A 21,806-nucleotide genomic window follows, 5' to 3' on the forward strand; every position below is an offset into this window, starting at 1 on the left:
ACATTATGGGAGTTATACAGAAAGAAATCCTTAAGAAAAAAAAATCTGCTTCTAGGTAAAGCAACCAATGGATTTTTACATATAGAGGCTCAGTAGAACTCAATTTCCTTTATTTTCCCTTATTTATTTAGTTAAAATCTTACATATTTATTATGTTAAAATCTTACATATTTCTCCCATAATGGAACTTGAAATAAAAAATTTAACTATGCTTTTCTGGGTGTTATTTTTGAATAAGTCTTAGTGTCCTTTTATCTGAAATCTGTCATGCCCAACCTTTCTCCAATGATGCCCTCTATGGAAGTGTAGACTTTATTTTTTTTTTTAAAGATTTTATTTATTTATTTGACAGAGAGAGACACAGTGAGAGAGGGAACACAAGCAGGGGGAGTGAGAGAGGGAGAAGCAGGCCTCCCGCTGAGCAGGGAGCCCGAGGCGGGGCTTGATCCCAGGACCCTGGGATCATGACCTGAACCAAAGGCAGATGCTTATAACGACTGAGCCACCCAGGCACCCCTACATAGATTAACTTTTTATTTTATTTTATTTTTTAAAGAATTTATTTATTTATTTGACAGAGAGACAGTGAGAGAGGGAACACAAGCAGGGGGAGTGGGAGAGGGAGAAGCAGGCCTCCCGCCGAGCAGGGAGCCCGACGCGGGACTCGATCCAGGGACTCCAGGATCATGACCTGAGCCGAAGGCAGTCGCTTAACCAACTGAGCCACCCAGGCGCCCTATTCTTTCTTCTTCTTGAAGTCATGTGTTACACTATCCTTATAGAATTGATCACCTGTTAGTCTTCTGTATAACAACAATATATTTATAAGTTAGTTGAAATTTTAAAATTTCCTATGATCATAGGCTTCTATGAAAAATTTCTTCTCATTCCAGCCATCTTTATAAATATTATTAATCTATAGTTTATGAAAGTAATATAAATATATTGCAAAATTTTCCAAATAATTATTTTTAAAAAGTGAAATTTTATTGCAAAATGTTCTCTAATATAAAAGCTTTTTCTTAATAGGAAAATTTTCATGACACTTAGAAAGACTACACTAAAAAAGGGAGGAAACATAGTCCCTTAAATCTATGGTTCCTTGGAAACCTTGAGAAGTCTGTGAATTCCTCCAGAGGAAAATGTAGCTCCGTGCTGTTTTAAAATTTTCATTGTGATTTTCTTCCCTGAGAATATCATTTTGAAGAGTGATTTTAAGTTGTCAAACATGAGATAAATGAGTTTTTCTAACTGGTATATTATTGTCTGCCATTTTAATTCCACTTTGATTTAAACTCTAAAATTAATTATTTTAAAAAATAATCAGTGTTTATTTTGATTTATCAATTTCTTATCACCGGTTCTTCCATCTCATTCTTTCCTTTTTGGTCTAATTTCCAAGATATAAATATATAAGTCATTCCTTCTTTTTGGAAGAGGGGAGTCAGAGTAGAGAAGAGACCAGAATCCACTGAAGTTTTGTTAGCAAAATAATACATGAACTAAAAGGAAGCAGTGCATAACCTCCCCCCAAAATTAGAGCCTGTTAATGATATAAAGCTTTGACATTCCTTAAAGCATGTTTTGCTGCATTTTTTGTGCGGTCTGCATGTAACAGTGCCTCTTTAATACACAGACACACATCCATGTGTGAGGAGTGAGTATAAAATAAACTTACTTTCTTCTGTAGTTTTGGAGTAAGTCTAATAATTTAGAGTAACGAGTATTTTTACTGAATAATGTTTGTCACTTGTGGTTTTACAAAAGGATAACATTTGTTTTCTTTATGTCTTCCTATTTCTCTCTCTAAATTTCAGTTGCTCTCAAATTGCCCAGAAAGATTAAGCAGTAGAAATTTAAATGTTAGAAAGTCTGCTTTAAAAAAGAATACTTTTACTCTATTATAGGGTAAACTGTTTTTTCCCTGGGGGTTGGGCAAAGAAGGTTTAGAAAAGTTTATGTGCATTGCCTAACACAGAATATTGATCCTTATTAGTCAATCATGCTGGATAATGTGTGATATTAACCTTAGACTATAGAAAAATAATATAGGCAGATGGATATAACCCTATTTTTTAAAACACTGAATGAAATACAATTCAGATTCTTTCCAATTTCACTGCATAATTCATATTATTTAAAATGTTTCACACATTGTTAAATATACAAATATCATAAATGATACTAAAATGTTGCAGTGCACCTACTATTAAAGATTACCAGTAGCTAGTACATTTTCCAGCTCAGAGTGCAGAAAAATTAAAGACCATGAGGTGCTATAATGATCCATATCACTACAGTTATGAACCTTGAAACTTAGAATGCACACCTTAAAATCAATTTCAAAGTTTCCAAGGAGACCAATGAAGATATTTCAAGACAAGATTAATGTGATTTGCAAATCAATATCCACTTAAGACTGTTGTCACAGCATTATGTGTTAATTGGTGCTTGCCACATTTTTTAAGAAAGCCAGAAAAAAAAATCTTATATTCATGAACCCAGCGATAACTGAGACAGCAGCCTTCATTTTCTTCTCTGTCTGCTTTGTTAACATATTTTGAATATAATGAAGAATATGTAAAAGAGTCCTTTGCTATGGACTAAGATTTTGTAAAACCTTAAAAAAAGATGGAATAATGGCATCTAAAAGCCCAGAAATCTGGGGGGGATGCAAATAAATAGGAAGAGAGAAAACTATTGATTGAATAAACACTTACTACTGACGCTCTGCAAGGTGTAAAATGAGATTTGACTTTGAGACCCCATTTTACTGATGAGGAAACTGAAATTCAAAAAAGTTAAGTCACTGGCATGAGGTCATAGCTATTAAATGCTGAGTAAGGATATGAAGCAGTGTGTTTCTGATTCCAAAACTCTTAGTCTTCCCAGTGCATCATGCAGAAAGAATGGCAAGTAAAGTGCAATGTGTTCAGGGCCCTCAGTGGAAGTTCTGTCCTGAGCTGATGTATGTCCTAAATAAAGAGCTACAGGTCAGAGAAAGGTCATGCTGGAGGTCTGCTGGAGGGTAAAGTTCACTTTTGGACCCTGCCTGGTCCCTCTCCTTGACCGTCGCTGACGTGGACCAGAGACCATCTCTCACCTACCTTTGTTCCTGCCACTGCATGAGCACAATGCCTTGCACACCACCAGATGCTCAGGGAGTATTTGCTGAATTGCATTGACAGAATTGGTTGTGCCAGGTGTGAAATAAAATTAGTTGGTGAGAATGTCAGTTGGGGCTTTGAATCTTCAACTTCTAATTTCCCAGTGTCCATCTGACACCTGGCATGGTCCTACTACTTATATTGTGACACGGACTTCAGCAGGGAAGTCCTCTGTGTCTACGTTCACTACAGTGGCCCAAGGCATAGAAATGCTCCATGGGGACCTGGATCTCTAAGCAAATGTCTATAAAGTCTACTCCAAGTTTGTGCTGGTCACGTTGGAAAGTGGTCGTGGAGCTATTCACTTTGATACCTCCTTGTGTTTCTGTGTATCTGTGCTTTGGACAGGCTGCCAGTATCTCATTTAATGCCTTCTTTGGGTACTGCACCAGCTGTGGGGCAGGACTTAAACTCCAAAGTGTACCCAGCAATTGCTAAGTAGTGTCCTGGTGATTCTATTCCCAGAATTCACTCCTGACACACTTTACCTTCAGGGGATTTCATCATCGGGTGGTTTGAACAGAGAATTGGAATAGTCCTAGCTGGGCAGAGGAATTCTCAGTCCTCTCCATAATCTAAGCAGACACATTGTTCTTCCTCAGCTGGCAAAATATGTCTAAAACAGAACTATGTTTAAGAAGGGTTTGCAACAACAACAGCCAAAAGAAGCATTTGTGAGCTCTGCCTTTTGCTTGCCCCTGCCAGGGAAACAGCCTGAGGTATAGCCCTAACACCGGACAAATAGCACGGCGATCCGGGAGCACACTGGTTACCACTTTTATTGTAACAGCTGGGAGCTGGCCAAGGCTTTACAAAGACACCAGAAAGCAACAGCAGTAGTTTGGGCAGCCTTACACAAATATTTCTTGGCTTAAAGAGAAATTTCTTTAACAAGAATCTGACACCTCAAACTTCGCATGAAAGCATTGACCAGGTCCATCACAGAAAATTTCAGCTTTGTTCCATAATGGTAACAGAAACACAATGGCACAGCACATTTGGTCTACTTGGTAGCCTGAGAAAAGTTGCAACCACTTAAGACTAAGTTATTGAAAATCTCTATTGGTTGCTCTGCTAAACAGGGATGCATTCAGCTATCTTCCTACTTATCTCACTTTTTAGTGTGTTCTGAATTTGGCCAATAATGAGGGGCGTGACCTTGGCCTGGCAAGTCCTGCCACTCTGTGGAATTCAGCTGCCTCATCAGTAGCTGAGATGGATGAATTGGGTCATCTCTCAGGCTCCCTCCAGCTCTGACATTTCATGGCTGGAGGAAGTCGTGGTCCAACACGGGGTCCTCAGGTTTGCTCCCTTGCTTCGCTTTCCAGGGTTCTTCTCATGAGGGCCTTTGTCTAGTGTGATTTAAAACAGTCTAGATCTCCCTTCTGTTAAGAGAATGTAGAAAGAAAATACTGAAGTCCCCCCACCCCTCTTCGTTCAAGGAAAATATAAAAACAGATATGCAAATCTCCTGTTAAGCAGGTTTTAAATAAAGGATTTTTTTTTTTTTTTAATTTCAGATCACTTGGACTTAGAAGTACTCTTGTTTTTGTTATTTCAGCTCATGGTACAAAAAACTTCTGTTACCCAACCAGAGAATCACACAGTGTAGCCTATTTACCACCCAGGTTGTAAAGGTTCTGCCTACTTCCCAGGCTGACAAAATTTCAAAGTAAGACCAAAAACTAAGTGAGCTACAATAGTCTGTTTTCCCCCTTCTACTCAATATTAAAACAATGAAAAAATAATGCCTGTCCTGTTGATACATTTTTTAAACAAAACTGTCTTTTTAGCTTTAACTGCTAGACCTGAGAAAATTGAGTCTTCATGAAATACTACTGCTAATTCATAAAATCCATGCCTATTAGTATTTATTTAAATTATAAATGATCTTGCCAATACAGTCTACTTTATTTTTTAATTTCCCTTTTCATTCTTTGGTCTTCAAAAAATGTCCATGGGTTTTTGAATAGTTTTTGTTTTTATCATGGCCACCATGATTAGCTCTTTTTCTTTACCAAAACTTTAAATGAGGGGCGCCTGGGTGGCTCAGTTGGCTAAGCTTCTGACTCTCGATTATGGCTCAGGTCATGATCTGAGTTCCTGGGATCGAGCCCAGTGTCAGGCTCTGCGCTCAGCAGGGAGTCTACTTGAGGATTCTCTCTCCCTCTCCCTCTGCCCCTCCAATCCCCATAACCCCCCCAACCCTGCTCATGCATGTTCTCTCTCTCTAAAAAAATAAATGTTAAAAACATAAAACTTTCAATGAAAACGTGCTTCCTGTAGTTATTAAGCCTAAACATAATGGGGAGTTTTGCTTATATCCTGACACCATCAAAGCCCCCTACCTCCTCCTACCCCCTCTCTACCAGGTAAAAGCCCCATCTAAACCGGAATACTTCCATCCTGATTCAGGTCCCAAAACAACTTCTCCTTCGCTAGTAAATAACCACAATGACCATTTCCTAAGTGCTTCCATTGTTTTGTCACTTGAAGAAAGACATAGATTGTGTGATTCAATTGATGCACGAGGAAGCTAGAAGGTGTACTTTGTGAACTGATATTGGGAGAGCTTGTTAATTCAAACAAACCCCTACATCCATGCTTGCCAAAGCAAGGCCCGCAGTCCACTGCTCCAGGGATCCTGAAGGGTAAAAGGACCCAACCATGCAAGTGTTTCCTTCAGTTTGCATCAGGAAGTGCCAGGCAACAAGGTTACTAAATTTGGAATGCATAAACTAAAATCAGCTTGTTAATAGAACTTCCTGAGGCCTCTCACGCAGACTTTGCTAAGAAGTCTGTCACATGATACTTGGCAATGTTGCAAAGTTTGGAACATACATATCCATGGGTAATTAAGATTCCAGTCATCTTCCAGGAGAATATTTTATTATTACTGAATCCTCACTGTTGTTCTGAGTTGGTCATGATTTTCAGTGACTGAAGTTCATGACTTTAAATTGAAAATTAATGTTGATTTTATGTCATCATCATCAGTTTAGATTGTTATGAACTGTTTGGGTAATCCCAGGGTGTGTCATGATGTATATTTGCATCACTGACATTCCTAGACATAAGCTTCCAATAATTTCACAAGTAAACAGCACACATACATTATAGTTCATATATGAGTTATCCATACCTTTTTTCTAAAATAGATATATCTATTCCACAATTTTTCCTATACAGCACCACTTTATTGTTATTATTTTTTTCTACCTAAAACTAACTTAGGGTAAGATCATGAAGCCATAGAGTCTTTTAAATGTGCCATAATCAGAGTGGTTGAAATTCAGCCACAAATTACAGAACAGATGGATGGGAAAATATTCCAAACAGTATTACCCATCGAGGATCAGCATCCTAGAGAGGGAGAAGTGCTAGATTCTGGATTCCAGGAATCCTCTACTCATTCCTACTCTATTCTTGTCAAGAAGCTTAACCATCAGTGACAGATGTATTGCTCATCCTACTCTAATGTCTCTCCCTTCACTGAAGCTTACCCTTATTTTCCAAATAATTCCAACTTTCTTCCCTATTGGACACCAGGCCACTGACCCTGCAGCATCAGTTCCTTCCAGCGAGCAGGCCCACTCTTTACCTCTTTTCTGTCCTCCCCCATTTATCCATCCATCTCTTTTTCTTCTTCTCCCTCCATTGCCAAGTATCTGAGGGAGCAGTCCCCGCTGTCTTTGTTTCCTGGTTGTTCATCCCCTCGTTGGAATCTGATCTCCACATCCTTTTCTCATTCTCCTTTGCTGGCGCCCCCTCTGGTAATTTCTCCTTACATGTTGATGTTCTCGAAATTCCAACCTGGTCCTTCTCTTTGTCTCACTCTGCATGTCCTTCCTGACTGACCTTGTCCACCGCTATGCTTTGAACTACATAACAGACACTAAGGACTCAAAAATCTTCCTGTCAGACACCAACCTCAGCCCTTTACTCTAGAATTGCATTGGCAGCTGCATACTGATCATGTAGCTAAATGTCCAGCTAGCTCTAAGTCTTATAAACACCACCATGGGATGCAAATCCAACTGAGAAACACTCATGCCCAAAGAGCCATGGAAGTAAGGCAAGTATGGGAAAGCAGGAAAAGCATAAAACTTAGTCAGAAATCCTGGGCACCAATCTTGGTTGTGTCATTTTTAGCAAATAGGGTAGATTCTTTACCTCTCCGAATCTTTTTCTTTTTCCATCTGTTGACTGTGGCTAAAAAATTTTTGAAGATTTATTTTGTGAGGGATTAAATCAGATAATGTATGTAAAGATGCAATATAAGTTAACTGCTACTCAAATGTCTGATATACTATTATTTGAAATGTATTGGATGAGTAGGAATACTCATTTTAAATGAGACAAAATGTTAAAAAATAAATGAGACAAAAATGTGAAACCACCAGGAATGCAAATATCAAATTAATCTGACTTGGTATGCTAAATACTGACTGCCTGGTATCCAAACCTTAGCGTACATCTGGAATAGCTTATTAATGCCAATTCTCGGGTTGGAGTCTCAGACTCAATTGGTTGGGAAAGAGGCCAGGAATCTGCATTTTAAAATCATCCCATTTGATACAGGTGGGCCAGGCCACGCTGAGCAAGAGTGAAATATAAGGCACTTGAGAGACAGCAGGTCCCCCAAACTCCATTCTAGTGACTTGCAAAGGCATCAAACTAGTTCCCTATTAGGAGGCTTGTTGCTTATATTACTTATTTCATATTATAATGGATTTCAAGGCTTCCAAATTTGGGTTTTTTACACAGAGCAATCACACATCACCCACCCCCAACACACATACACAAATATACACATAATATATTTACATATGTGTATCATAGCCCAATTAATGGAAAAAAATGTCCTCTTAATATGAGAATAAATAATGATTAAAGATACAAAATAATAATTCAGACATTAATTAGGCAGTTAAAAGTTGAATATGCATTGCTATAAAATGTCAAATATGTTTCTCTTTCTTTTTTTATATTGTTGCTTGTAGGCAGTATAAAGAAAAGACTACAAGCCAGGAGAAGCCTAGGGAATTATAAGGAAGGGGACAAACCAGAAACCAGGAAATAGCACAAGTGATTAGGTACTAGTTTTCTCAGCAGACTCACTTCACCACTTGGACAGAGAAAAAGCAAGGTATTTCTAAGCTGGTGGCTCAATTAATATGTGAAATTATTTTCAGTACAACAAACAGCATTTCTAGAGATTGAGATTTTGAACTAGGGATGCATTTCAAAAATACTAATATAGTCTTAATTTTATTTTATAGATACCACGTTTAGGAATATTTAAATTTTCCATTTGGATAACCATTTCCATTTGTGTATTGTATGTAGGCATGATGCAAGTATACACACAATACATTCAAATGTATGTGCAACATTCATATACATCATAAATGTTTATAGGTACATGTCAATATTTGGTTAAGAGAATAAATCAGGTGGAACGCCTGAGTGGCTCAGTTGGTTAAGCGTTTGCCTTTGGCTCAGGTCATGATCCCAGGGTCCTGGGATCAAGTCCTACAACAGGCTCCTTGCTCAGCAGGAAGCCTGCTTCTCCCTCTGCCTGCAGCTCCCCCTGCTTGTGCTCTCTCTGTCTTGCTGTCTCTCTGACAAATAAATAAAATCTTAAAAAAAAAAGAGAATAAATCAGGTGTCTCAATCTTTGCATAAGTCAGGTAAAAGCCAAACTGTTTAATGGCTTACTCTTTTTAAGTAAGTTTTGTGTCTTGAATTGATGAAAGTTTGGGACATTTTATAAAGGAGGAGAATGATTTGTGCCAATATTTGTATTCTGAAGATGCCATAAATGTTTTAGGTCTTTTTAATGAATAGTATTATACAATGAGTTAGTTCTCATTGTTATATTGGGTAAATGTGTTGTTTTTAGAACATAGTTTGTTGTTTTTTGTTTTGGCTAAACTAGTTCATGGTGAATATTTAATTTATAAAGTAGATTATAATACCAATACTACCCTTTATAACTACAGTAATAAAAATACAGTATAACTTTTCCTTTTTATTAAGAGAGATGTATGAGAGTCCATCATTTCCACAAATTAAGAGATTACTCCAATTTGGCCGAATCAGTGAAGATTTTTAATTTTTTTTTAATTTTGTGTTTTGAAATTTTAATTGTCCCAAAACATCTGTAATTTTCAATGATGATGTGACATTCCTGTGGGTTATAATGTTTTATCTTTCTTTCTAGATGCACCTCTGATCTCATTCCAGGGCACATTAATTTACAAATGACCATTGATCATGATAGCTTTGGGGAAAACATGTTGGAACATTAACATGTAAATTATATTCTTTACAGGTTTATGGTGAAACATATATAAAGTTTAAAAACATGCAAGTCTTATTAGAATTCAGCTTGGATGCACTCTTATTTTGTTTCTTTGCCCTTTTATCAAGGTCTGCCAATTGAGTGTGCCAGGTTCCTCTCCCTTTCCATTCTAGGCCACTTCCAAAACTCAGGGAAATCAAGGGGAAAATAACAACCTCAAATTTTCCATGACACTGATGGTTGGACTTCAGACACTCTCCAAAGGCCAGTGGAAAGGGAGAACACATGGAAGAGAAACAACCAACTTTGTTTCCCATTTCTCTCAGAAGTTGATTCAGAGACTCTCCCATGATGAAATAGTGAAGGAAAAAATTAAATAAAAGCAAAAACAAATAGAAACAACTTGCTTAGTGATGATCTGTTCTTCCTTTTCCCTATAAAAATCTGCTCTCTGGTTTCCGGTCTAGCATGTAAGCAGCTTGGAAATTGCTATTCCTATCCATCCTCACAAAGCTGAAAAAAGCTGAACAATGTAAAAACCAACTGTTTCTCCCTACATCCATCAGAGAATGGAGACCAGAGGGGACAAGTCAGTGCCCCCAAGCTGGAGAGATGGACAGATGTATATAGAGAATTGTGACTCACTGGGGCAGAAGCCCAAGAGCAGAAACCTCCATCTGTGGTAGGAAAACTAAAACTGTAACTGACTTATTGCTGGAGGCTCAGTGTGAACAAGCTAGAGCATTAGAAACTCCAGGGGATGTGGCGGGGCAGGGAGGGCAGTGTTGGGGGAATACCACCCATTCATGAGTTTTACCTCCAGGAGCACTACCAGCTTCTCACAGTGAGGATCTCAGAAAAATTCCCTCATGCTTCCAACAAGAGGAGGGAAACAGAAACCATCTGAAATATACCCAGAACATTCTGTTCTTTTTTAGCAAAGCTTTTCTCAGGGGAAACTATACTACCAGCAGCTGATAAACTGGGGTTATACCAGAGTCTAAACTACCTGGAGGAAGAGAAATACCAACTCCAGCCCAGGCTAGTCTTCCACCTGCAGATAGAGAAATAACCAATTTAAGCCCCTTATACCTATGTCACTTAAGCGGGGGAGTAGGAATCTCAAACAACCAAGGAGCATCCGTGAAGGTCACAGCTCAGGGGCACACTAAAAGACTGAGACCTAATCATAGGACTGTACAAGGCTTCCCTTCCCCACACATACACACAACTCACTACCACATAAATAGGGTTCCTGTATAGAAGAGGCAACTGAAAAAACTGCATGTTTCAGACCTTATGTTAGAAGTATGTAAGGAAACCCAAAGACAACAGGGGAGACGAAAACAAGGACACCAGAGGAAATGACAGCCTCTAAAACCTGTAGCTACAGCAAGAGTAAACACAGACTATATCCTAGTTAGAGAAACATAAAACCTCACATTAAAGGCCTATCTATCTTAGTTTCTTTTACATCATGTCCTGTTTTCAACAAAAAATTACAAGGTATATAAAAGACAAAAAAACACAGTTTGAAGAGAGAGAGCAAGCATGAGAAGCTGACTCAGATATAGAAGAGATTTGGGAAATATCAGACATGGAATTAAAATCAACTGTGATTAAACTACTCAGGGCTGTAATGGAAAAAGCAGACAATATGCAAGAGCAGATGAACATTGTGAGCAGAGAGATGGAAACGCTCAGGAAAAATCAAGAGGGAACACAAGAAATCAAAGCACTGTAATATAAATGAGGAATGCCTTTGATGGGCTCATTAATCGACTGAACACGGCTACTAAAGAATCAGTAGGCTTGAAGATATGTCAATAGAAACTTCCAAAACTGAAATAGAAATAGAAAAAAGAATGAGAACAAGAGAGCAGAATATCCAAGAACTGTGGGACAACTACAAAAGATGTAACATACATGTAATGAATACCAGAAAAGAACAAAGAAAGAGCAGAAGAAATATTTGAAGCAATAATGACTGATAATTGCCCCAAATTAATAATAGTGCAACGGATTGAATTGTGTTCTCTTAAAATTCATATGTTGAAGCCCTAACTCCCAGTAACTTCAGAATGAGATTGTATTTGGAGATAGGACCTTTAGAGAGATAATTAAGGTTAAATGAGGTCATAAGGGTGAGCCCCTAATCCAAGATAACTGGTGTCTTTATAAGAAAGAGACACCAGGGATGTGTACACACCGAGAAAAGACCATGTGAAAACACAGTGAAACAGTGGCCACCTGCAAGCCAATGAGAGAGATCTCAGGAGAAAACCACCCCAACAGCATCTTGATCATGGACTCCAGCTTCCAGAACTATGAGAAAATAAACTTCTGGGTTTATGCTACCTAGTCTGTGGTCTTTTGTTATGGGAGCCTAGCAAACTAATACAGACATCAAACCACAAATCCAGGGTGGTCAGAGAACATCAAATATGATTAATACCAAAACCTCCCTCTCTCTCTCTCTTTCTACCTATATCATCTATATCTATATGTATTATATCCTAAATGCAGAAAACCAAGAGAAAACATTGAAAGGAACTGGGGTGGGGGATAGTAGGGAACACATATAGAGGACAAAGGATAAGAATTACATCAAGTTTCTCATTAGAAACCATGCAAGCAAAAAGAAAGTGGAGTGAGATGTATATAACATGTTGAAAGAAAAGACCACAAACCTGGAATTCTTTATTCTGCAAAATTATCTTTCAAAAGTGAAGAAGAAATAGAGATTTTCTCTGACAAATGAAAATTGAGGGAATTTGTTGTCAGTAGACCTGCCTTATAAGAAATGTTAACAGAAGTTCTTCAGAGAAAACGAAAGTGATAAAGTTTGAAACTCAGATCTACAAAAGAAAGGAAGACTTTTAGAGAAGGAATCAATGAAGGTAAAACAAAATATTTCATATTTCTTATTCTTAATTGATCTAAAAGATAATCATTTGTTCAAAATAGCAATAGCAAAAATACATTCAGTGATTATAGCTTATAATGAAGTGAAAGGAATGATAGCTGTGTTGTACGACTGGGAGGAATAAAGTGGGGATATTCTCTCATGAGGTGCTTGTATTACTCATAAAGTGTATAGGTTATCTGAAAATGGTCTTAGATTAGTTGTAAATGCATATTTAAAACTCTAGGGGTGCCTGGGTGGCTCAGTCGTTAAGCGTCTGCCTTTGGTATAGGCCATGATCCCAGGGTTGTGGGATCAAGTCCCACATTGGGCTCCCTGCTCAGCGGGAAGCCTGCTTCTCCCTCTCCCACACCCCCCTGCTTGTGTTCCCTCTCTCACTGTGTTTCTCTCTGTCAAACAAATAAATAAAGTCTAAAAAATGCCCAAAAAAACTCTAGGGAAATTTTTAAACAATTAAAAAGTAGTATAATTGGGGCACCTGGGTGGCTCAGTTGTTAAGCTTCTGCCTTTGGCTCAGGTCATGATCCCAGGGTCCTGGGATTGAGCTCCACATCAGGCTCCCTACTTGGGCAGTCTGCTTCTCCCTCTCCCTCTACCTGCTGTTCCCCGTGCTGTGATCTCTCTGTCAAATAAATAAATAAAATCTTTTAAGAAAATAAAAAAATAAAAAGTAGTATAATTGATATATTAAGAGGCATGAGAAAAGGAATCATACAAAATGCTTAATTAAAGCCAGAGAAGGTAGAAAACGGATGGAAGAAGAAAAAAAAAAAAAAGAAACATAGAAAAAGGGATATAAATAGAAAATAATTAAAAATGGGATAGATATTAATCCAACTATATTAAATCACTTTAAATGTGAATGGTCTAAATATACCAATTAAAAGACAAAGACTCTGAGACTAGACAAAAAAATAGTACCTAACAATATGCTGTCTACAAAAAACCCACTTAAAAATAAACACCCAGAGAGATTACAAATAAAGGGAAGGATAAAAATTTGCCATGTTAATACTAATAAAAATAAAACTAGAGTAGCTAAATTAATTTCAAAGCAGGCCTCAGAAAAAATAAAAAGTATAAGAATAAACAGGGATATTATATAATGATAAAGGGATTAATTCTTCATGAAGACATAAAAATCCATGTTTATGCACCTAACAACAGAGCATCAAAATGCTTGAGGCAAAATTGAGATACTTCAAGGAGAAGTAGGCAAATACTATTATGATTAAAGACTTCAACATGCATCTATCTGTAGTTGACAGCTCCAGTGGCCAAAAAATTGGTAAAAACAAGCTGAACAGAAGAGCACCATCAATAAAATGGATCTAATTGACATTTATACAATACTCATCCAACAACAGCAGAATATGCAATCTTCTCAAGTTCCCCCCATGGGACATGTCTCACCCAAACAGACCATGTTCTAGGCCATAAAACACATTATAATAAATTTAAAAAAATAGAAATCTTACAAAGCATGCTCTCAGACAACAGTGAAATTAAACCAGAAATCAGTAACAGAAAGATCATTAGAAAGCCCTCAAATGCTTACAATTAAACAACACACTTGTAAATAACATATTGTCAAATAAATCTTGAGACATTAAAAAAAATATTTTCACTAAAGGACAATAGAAATACAAGTTATCATAATCTGTAATGCATTGAAAGCTGTACTTAGAGGGAAATTTAAAGTATTGAATGCATATATTTAAGAAAAGATCTAAAACCAATAAACTAAACTTCCAATATAGGAAATGAAAAAAAAAAAAGAGGAAATTAAATCCAAAGTAAACAGAAGAAAAGAACTACAAAAAATTACAGCAGAAATCAATGAACTCAAAAACAGGAAACCAATAAAGAAATTCAACAAAACCAAAAGCTGGTCTTCACTCTGATGAAAAATATTGGAGAAAGAATTAAATATTGAGAGATAACCCATGTTCATGGATAGGAAGAATCAATATTGTCAAGATGTCAATTCTTCTCAGCTTGATCTGCAATCCCAGTCAAATCCCAGCAGGTTGTTTTGTGGATAACAAAAGACTGATTCTTAAGTTTATATAAAAAGCAAAGATGCAGAATATATAGCACAAGGTGAAGGGCAAGTACCAATCTGGGGGATTGACAGTACCCAATTTCAAGACCCATTATAAAGTTACAGTAATCAATACGCTATGATGTTGGTGAGGGAATAGACAAATGTATAAATGGAACAGAACAGAAAAACCAGAAATAGACCCATATAAATATAGCCAGCTCTTATTTAACAAAGGAGCAAAGGCAATTCAATGGAGAAAGGAGAGTCTTGTCAATAAATTGTGCTGGAACAACTGGACATCTACTTGCAAATGAAAATAAAAATGAAACTAGATTTAACCCTTACAAAATTCACAAGTATTAACTCAAAATGAGTCATAAACCTAAATGTAAAACACAAAACTATAAAACTCCTTAAAGATAACATAGGAGAAAATCTAGGTGACCTTGGGTTTGGCAATGACTTTTTAGATGAAACACCAAAGCACAATCTATGAAAGAAAAAAAATTGACAAGTTGGACTTCATTACAATTTAAAACTTATTTGTAAAAGACACCATTAACGGGCGCCTGGGTGGCTCAGTTGGTTAAGCGACTGCCTTTGGCTCAGGTCATGATCCTGGAGTCCCTGGATCGAGTCCCGCATCGGGCTCCCTGCTCAGCAGGGAGTCTGCTTCTCCCTCTGATCCTCCCCCATCTCATGCTCTCTCTCTCTGTCTCATTCTCTCTCTCAAATAAATAAATAAAATCTTAAAAAAAAAAGACACCATTAACAAAATGAAAACAAAAGCCACAGACTAAGAGAAAATCCTTGCAAAACATATCAATGATGGATTCACAATATACTAAGAATTCTTAAAACTCACAGTAAGAAAATAACCCAATTAAAAGGTGAGCAAAGATCTGGACAGGCACCTCAACAAAAAAGATGTACACTTGGCACATATGCATGTGAAAAAATATGCAACATTGTATGTTACTGGGGAATTAAAATTAAAACAATGAGACACCACATCTATTAGAATGGCTAAAATTCTAACTACTATAGAACTAAATACTGGCGAGGAGCTCTCATTCATTGCTGGTCAGAATGCAAAACGGTACAACCACTCTGGAAAATTATTTGACTCTATTTTACAAAGCTAAACATAATCTTACCATATAATCCAGTAATCACTCTCCCAAGGATTTCTCTGAATGAGTTGAAAACTAATGCCCACACAAAAACCTGCATACTAATGTTTACAGCGACTTTATTCATAATTACCAAATGTGGAAGCAGCCAAGATGTTCTTCAGCTGGTAAATGGATAAACAAACAGTGGTATATTCATACAATGCAATATTATTCCATGATAAAAAAGCAATGAGCTATCCAATCATGCAAAGCCATGGAGGAACTTGAACGCATGTTATTGAGTGTCAGAAGCAATCTGAAAAGGCTGCCTACTGTATGACCCCAGTTATATAACATTCTGGAAAAGGAAAAACTATGGAGATGGGAAAAAGTACAGTGCTTGCCCCGGGTTCAGGAGGGAAAATGGAGGGATAAATAAGTAGAGCACAGGGAATTTTAGGGTAGTCAAACTATTTTGTAGGACACAGTATTGGTGGGTACGTGTCATTATACATGTCAAAACCCATGGAATGTACAATACAAAGATTAGACTCTAATGTAAACTATGGACTTTAGTTAATAATAATGCATCAATACAGGTTCATCAGTGTATCAAATGTACCACTCTAACATAAGGTATTAATAATAGAGAAGAGTGAGAGTAGGATTGAGGTGGTTTATGGGATTGTACATTCTGTTTAATTTTTTTATACCACTCCAAAAACTAGAAATTAAAAAAGAAAATCTCTTCTGTAACAGCCACTAACATCTGGCTTCAAAAATAGGTACACCAGGATAGATTCATCAAAAGTGAATGATAAAGACTGGGAGTTCTACGGAGGACTATGAAGTAGAACAGCAGAGGCTCTTAAATTAAAGCTCTTATAAAATAAACAACATATAAATTAAGTTCCAAAAAGAATGAAGCTGGAGTACCTCCCTTTCCGCTCTACAATTTCATTGATGGGATGGATTCATTGGAAAGCTTTGCAATGTTTTAGGTCAAGAAATAAACAATGCCTACTTTTAGAAAAGTGAAGTTCTTTTATTTTCCCCAGCATCTTGAATTCTCCATTTTTAAATATTACATATTACAGAATTATCACTGCATCAACATACAATAATTTAAGGCACTCTTACTTTGTCAGCCACCCAACATTTAAGAAACAGTTCTGAAGCCATAATATGCTATTTGGTTTTGTTTCTGCATTTACTTCACAGTTCTTTTAAATTCATTCATTGTGTATTTGATCTTTCTAATTAATCATAAATTCCTCCCCCAAACAAGGAACTTTTGATAGAGCAATCTTTCTATCAGTGCTAACTGACCAACTTAAAATCTGTCCCTGAAGGAAAAATTACTATATATATCAAGGCTGCTGTGATTATTTATATCAGCATAAAATTAATTGCTGTGATTTGCCAACTAGAACACTTTCTTTTTGCTGGCCTCTTATTATTTCTATGAAAAGTGTATGAATTCTCTGTTTATTTTTAGTATTATTTTAGCATGGTTTTGAGAAGTGGAATTTAGTGTTGTCTAGTTCTTGGTGGGGGGAGGGCAAAAAGTACATTCTCTCTTCATAGGCCTGAAAGTCTTCACATCATCCTGGAGGAAAGACAGACCTTTGGTTGGATGTTTTCTGAGGCACAAATCATCATCCTACAAGTTAATGCAAAGAGCTCAATAATTTCCATTGTTAAAAGGTCTGTCTGCAACTGTCATGTGTTGGTCTCAGTTGCATTACCACTAGGATGACATGAGTGAGGTACTTTCCTAGGGGGCAGAAGTTAAGGGAGTGCCAACAAACTCAGCAATCAGGAAAAAAAAAAATTTAAATACAATATTAGAAGAATAAAAATTAATCTTGAACACAGATCTTGAAAATCTTGAACAAAATATAGAAATACTAAATAAGACAGGCTCTGACGGGACAAGGATTTGGTGGGTGAGTCATACAAATACAGAGTCAGCTCCTGTCTTTATTGGAAATCTTGATTTCTTGGGGTTCTAGTCCTATTTGAACACTGGAGACTCCACCCTCAAAAGGGGACTGTCTGAAGGCATTGAATGTGTGCTCATTTATAGGAACCTCAATGTGCAATGTGTGTGCCTAGAGCCAGCAGTAAAAATCCTGCATGGCTTCTGTTTCAGTTTGCAACACTGCTACCATGTCCACTTCTACACAAAACAGTTCTCTTGAACTACTCCATGCCTTGTCCTCCAGCCCTCACTGGGAGCCCTTTGTGCTAGATCATTCTTGATGCAGGTACACTTAGGGAAGTCCATTCCTGACTTCATTTTAATTGGCTTGGATTGGAATGTTTTTTGTACTTGGGTGAAAAATACCAAAAATCTCACCTAACTTGATTTTCAAAGAATGGTGTTCATAGATATGTAGCCCTGCAGTCCATACTGGCTTGTCTTAGGCACTAAACATGAGCAATGTATTCTATCTTTCTACAAGACCAAGGTAAGCATGGAAAAGTGTTTCTCTATGCAAACTGACCTGTAAAGGTCTATGTTCTGCAGAACCTACTTGGTAAGTTCAAACTGGTGATGGAAACAGACGTTGGGATCCTAATATAGTGAAAGAAAACATTCTTTAAGACTCTCTTAAGCAAAAACTCCTGTCTGCCCCCAAGTTGTCTTAGAAAAGACAGCGTAAGTAATCACTGTGCTTTGGGCTCCACAGCCCAACTACATCATCACAGCATCAATAGCATCTTTATAGATAGGGATCTGCATTTCATAACAGTGTTTTTTAAACACATGGTGGTAGGAAATTCAAAGTTGGGTAATTTGTATTGTTGCTGTGATTTATTTGTGCCTAAAAAGAAAAATTATAAAAGATACAGCATCATCGCCTGCAGGAGTGGTACAGTATCTGAGATCATTATTATTTACTTCCTGTCTTTTTTTTTCATAATCTCCTACTGAATAACTATTTTATTCTTCACTTGTATATAATCCAAGCAAGCTAGACACAAGCAGGTATATGTTTATTCAGGGGAAAAAACTCAAATATCATAATTAAAGGCTACATCTATGGTTAGTTAACAAATTGTAGGCACTCCAGCTTTGGGTATAAAATAGAAGATGACCCTCTCTGAAATTGACACAGTAGGAGTTAATGTGAAACTGAACGACATTAATCATTTTGAGATGACTGACTTTGAGGGATGTTCTGTAAATGATTTGCTGTGTAGGCCATGCCATTTCCTTAGGCTTAGCATTGGAACATCAATCTACTGTGAAATGAAACATGAGCTGTTATTGTGAACACTAACATATTTGTGAAAAACACAAAAGATGTCTACAGAAAACACTGAGAATAAGAATTTGCTTTTCTGGAAGGAACAGAGGCACTCTATCTGCCAGGCAATGATGATGAGCACAAAACAATTTTGATTTATTGAATATGAGAGAAGCCATACCAGTTTCCTTAGGCATATTAATTTGGATTATTTAGACAACGGAAGAAAGTCAGTATTATTATTTCTGCTTGAAAAGTGAGCAGACTGGGTCTCAGAAATGTTACGTGTCTCACCCAAAGTCACACAGTTGGCATGAGGTTGTGACAGCATTTGAGGTCTGATCTGTCTGTCCCGCCAGCATGTGGGTCTTTCTCTATGAGCTCCTCCTCAGCCATCCAAGTGCTTCCTCCACTAGAAATCCATACTTTTTAGTGAGACGACTCTCAGACAACATCCCAGGTTGGGCAAAATCTCCACAAAGTTCTCCAGCTCAGACCCCATAAATCATCAGTTGTTTTTAAAAATACCTCCTTTCTCTAAGTGCCTCAGTTTTGAAGAATGTGTGCCTTGAATGAATAAATCAGCATTCTCACTACTGGAATCAACTATTCTCTCTATTAGTTTATAAGTATTCTGGGGTGGGTTTTTTTGTTTTGTTTTCCCTGTTAGTTTGAATCTTTGGCGCCTGATCAATCTTGGATGAACTACTAAATTCAGGTTTCTGAAATGACAAAAATTAAGGATAGCTCTATTGGTTTTCATGGATTTTTCTACAGTCTTCTTACAAAGATGTCTCTCCAAGAACAATGCCAAAGAAAGCCAAACTGCTATAAAGCTTCTCACTGCTCTTTCATATGCTACCCTCTGCCTCAGATGCATTCACTGCATGGTCTCCTGACAAATTTCCCCTCCTCCTTTAAAATCCAACTTAAATGGCTCTCAGTTTTGTGAAATCATTCTGTGATGCCCAGAGTAAAGCCAATCTCTCATCAGTTTTAAACTTGTACATAATTTTGCACACACCACTGTTATAGTCACTCAGCACTCTACAGGAACTCCTTCTGTGTCATTCTTTCTTCTCATCTAGCCTATGAGTTACCCAACCATGTGGATGAAGTCAGAGTCACCTTGTTACTCCAGCACCTGCAACAGCAGTTGGCATAGGAAAAAATCCTCAGTAAATATTCGTAGAAATGACATTTTAAAACCATCCAGTCTTATCTTTGAAAACTGCAGCCTTCAGGAAGATGTAAAAAGATGGGTACTTGTTAGGGACCTACATCCTTAAAGGGCTTAACTAAGATCACGGTTGCTGAATGAAGTTCATTCTAAGTTCACTAAACTTGATTTATTACAATTAAGCTTCCTATTCTATCTTTTCTTTTGATTGCCTCTCCATGTTTAATATACCTTCTGCTTATAGAATTATACGGTGCCTGAAGTAACAATGAGAAAAATGGAGCCCCAGGAAGTCAAGGGATTTATCACAAATCACAAAGCTAAGTGGGAGAGTAAAGTAGAATACTCTGGAACTCTCAGCCCCTTTGTTACTCCTTCTAGTAGACCAAGGTGCTATGGAAATAATAATAAAAACTTGTATAAGCTTGTTTAAGCTTCCTTAACCAATTCAGAAGAAACTTTTTTTTTTTTAATAATTGCATGGGGCACCATACCCTGGAAAAAGTTGCCACCAGGTTTGTGCTTAACCCTTTCCAAACAAAGCCATCCACAAATTTAATGTTAGAAATATTGGTTCCATACTGATAGCTGTGGTTTTCTTTTCTCAATTACAAAGCAATAAAATGTGAGCATATGTTCATGTATACATACTAGCTGTTGTAATAAAACGAGAAGATACCGCACTGACCATAGTCTGTGTTTTCCGGCTCCCAACAATTTGATGGCCAAAAATAGGGTGTCTGTGGAATAAAAAGAAGTGCAACCCGGTTAAACACACACAAAATTTGTAGAGCTCTTGGTTTATGAATTGTGTTCATCTTCAGCACTTATCCAGAATAGTTTGCTGATAATGTATGCTTTGTAATCCAGGAAAAGTACCCAAAGAGGCATTGTAAGGCTTTTCTTCTACATTTACTTTGCTGAGCAATTTTCCGTCTCCAAATGTGTTGTGCAACACCAGCAGGTACTTAAAATGTCATCCATTTGCTGCAATTTTATGTCAGGTGACATAAAGCTAAAAGGTCTGATTGTATCATTCCCTCCCCCCCAAAAAGTGTTAACCCACAAAGACTGAAAGCAGACTATTAAATTCAGCAAGACCCCCAGATGAAATATATTTAAATATAACAAATTGTTTTCTATGATTCAAGTATCTCATTATTGCCTTCAGTAGATCCAATGCTCAACCATCAAAATTTTCCCTAAAACCTGGCAATCATTTGTCTGGCTTTGTTAATTATATAATGCTGCTGTCAACACTATCCAACTAGATTTAAACAACTCTTCTGTCTCACTTTAAAAAAGTATTTCGCCATAAAAACACTTATTGCTTCAAATTTTTTAACTGCAGAAACCAGAGGTGATTTTTTAAAAATGATTTTTACTTGATTTTATTTTAATTTTAATCAATTTTAATTGACTGGTGTGATTAACAATCAACAGAAATCTCATTCTGTGAAATTCTAGAAACTGACTGACAGGGCACCTGGGTGGCTCAGTTGGTTAAGCGACTGCCTTCAGCTCAGGTCATGATCCTGGAGTCCCTGGATCGAGTCCCGCATCGGGCTCCCTGCTCGGCGGGGAGTCTGCTTCTCCCTCTGACCCTCCCAACCCTCCCCCCTCTCATGTGCTCTCTCTCATTCTCTCTCTCTCAAATAAATAAATAAAATCTTAAAAAAAAAAAAAAGAAACTGACTGACAAAACTACAAAGAAACTGATCAGGAAAACCCTGTTATCATCAACATTTTGTATGTTCTCATAGAGGTTTTTCTAGCCCCACTAGATGGACATGCAAGGCTCCAGGCC

The 21,806-nt window shown here is 37.2% G+C and overlaps 1 protein-coding gene across 3 annotated transcripts in view; it reads right to left on the reverse strand.

The window, feature by feature from the left end:
• The window catches only part of RGS7 (regulator of G protein signaling 7), a 514,710-nt gene that overhangs the window by 101,549 nt on the left and 391,355 nt on the right, over positions 1-21,806 (reverse strand). For all 3 annotated transcript variants that reach the window (XM_035010933.1, XM_035010932.1, XM_035010934.1), the window contains one exon: positions 20,688-20,739. In XM_035010933.1, the coding sequence (XP_034866824.1) occupies positions 20,688-20,739 (52 nt within the window). The remainder of the gene's footprint in view (positions 1-20,687; positions 20,740-21,806) is intronic.

This window comes from Mirounga leonina, unplaced genomic scaffold (assembly GCF_011800145.1).
Source record: "Mirounga leonina isolate KUSES-001 unplaced genomic scaffold, KU_Mleo_1.0 Mir_154, whole genome shotgun sequence".
Classification (NCBI taxonomy): Eukaryota; Metazoa; Chordata; class Mammalia; order Carnivora; family Phocidae; genus Mirounga; species Mirounga leonina.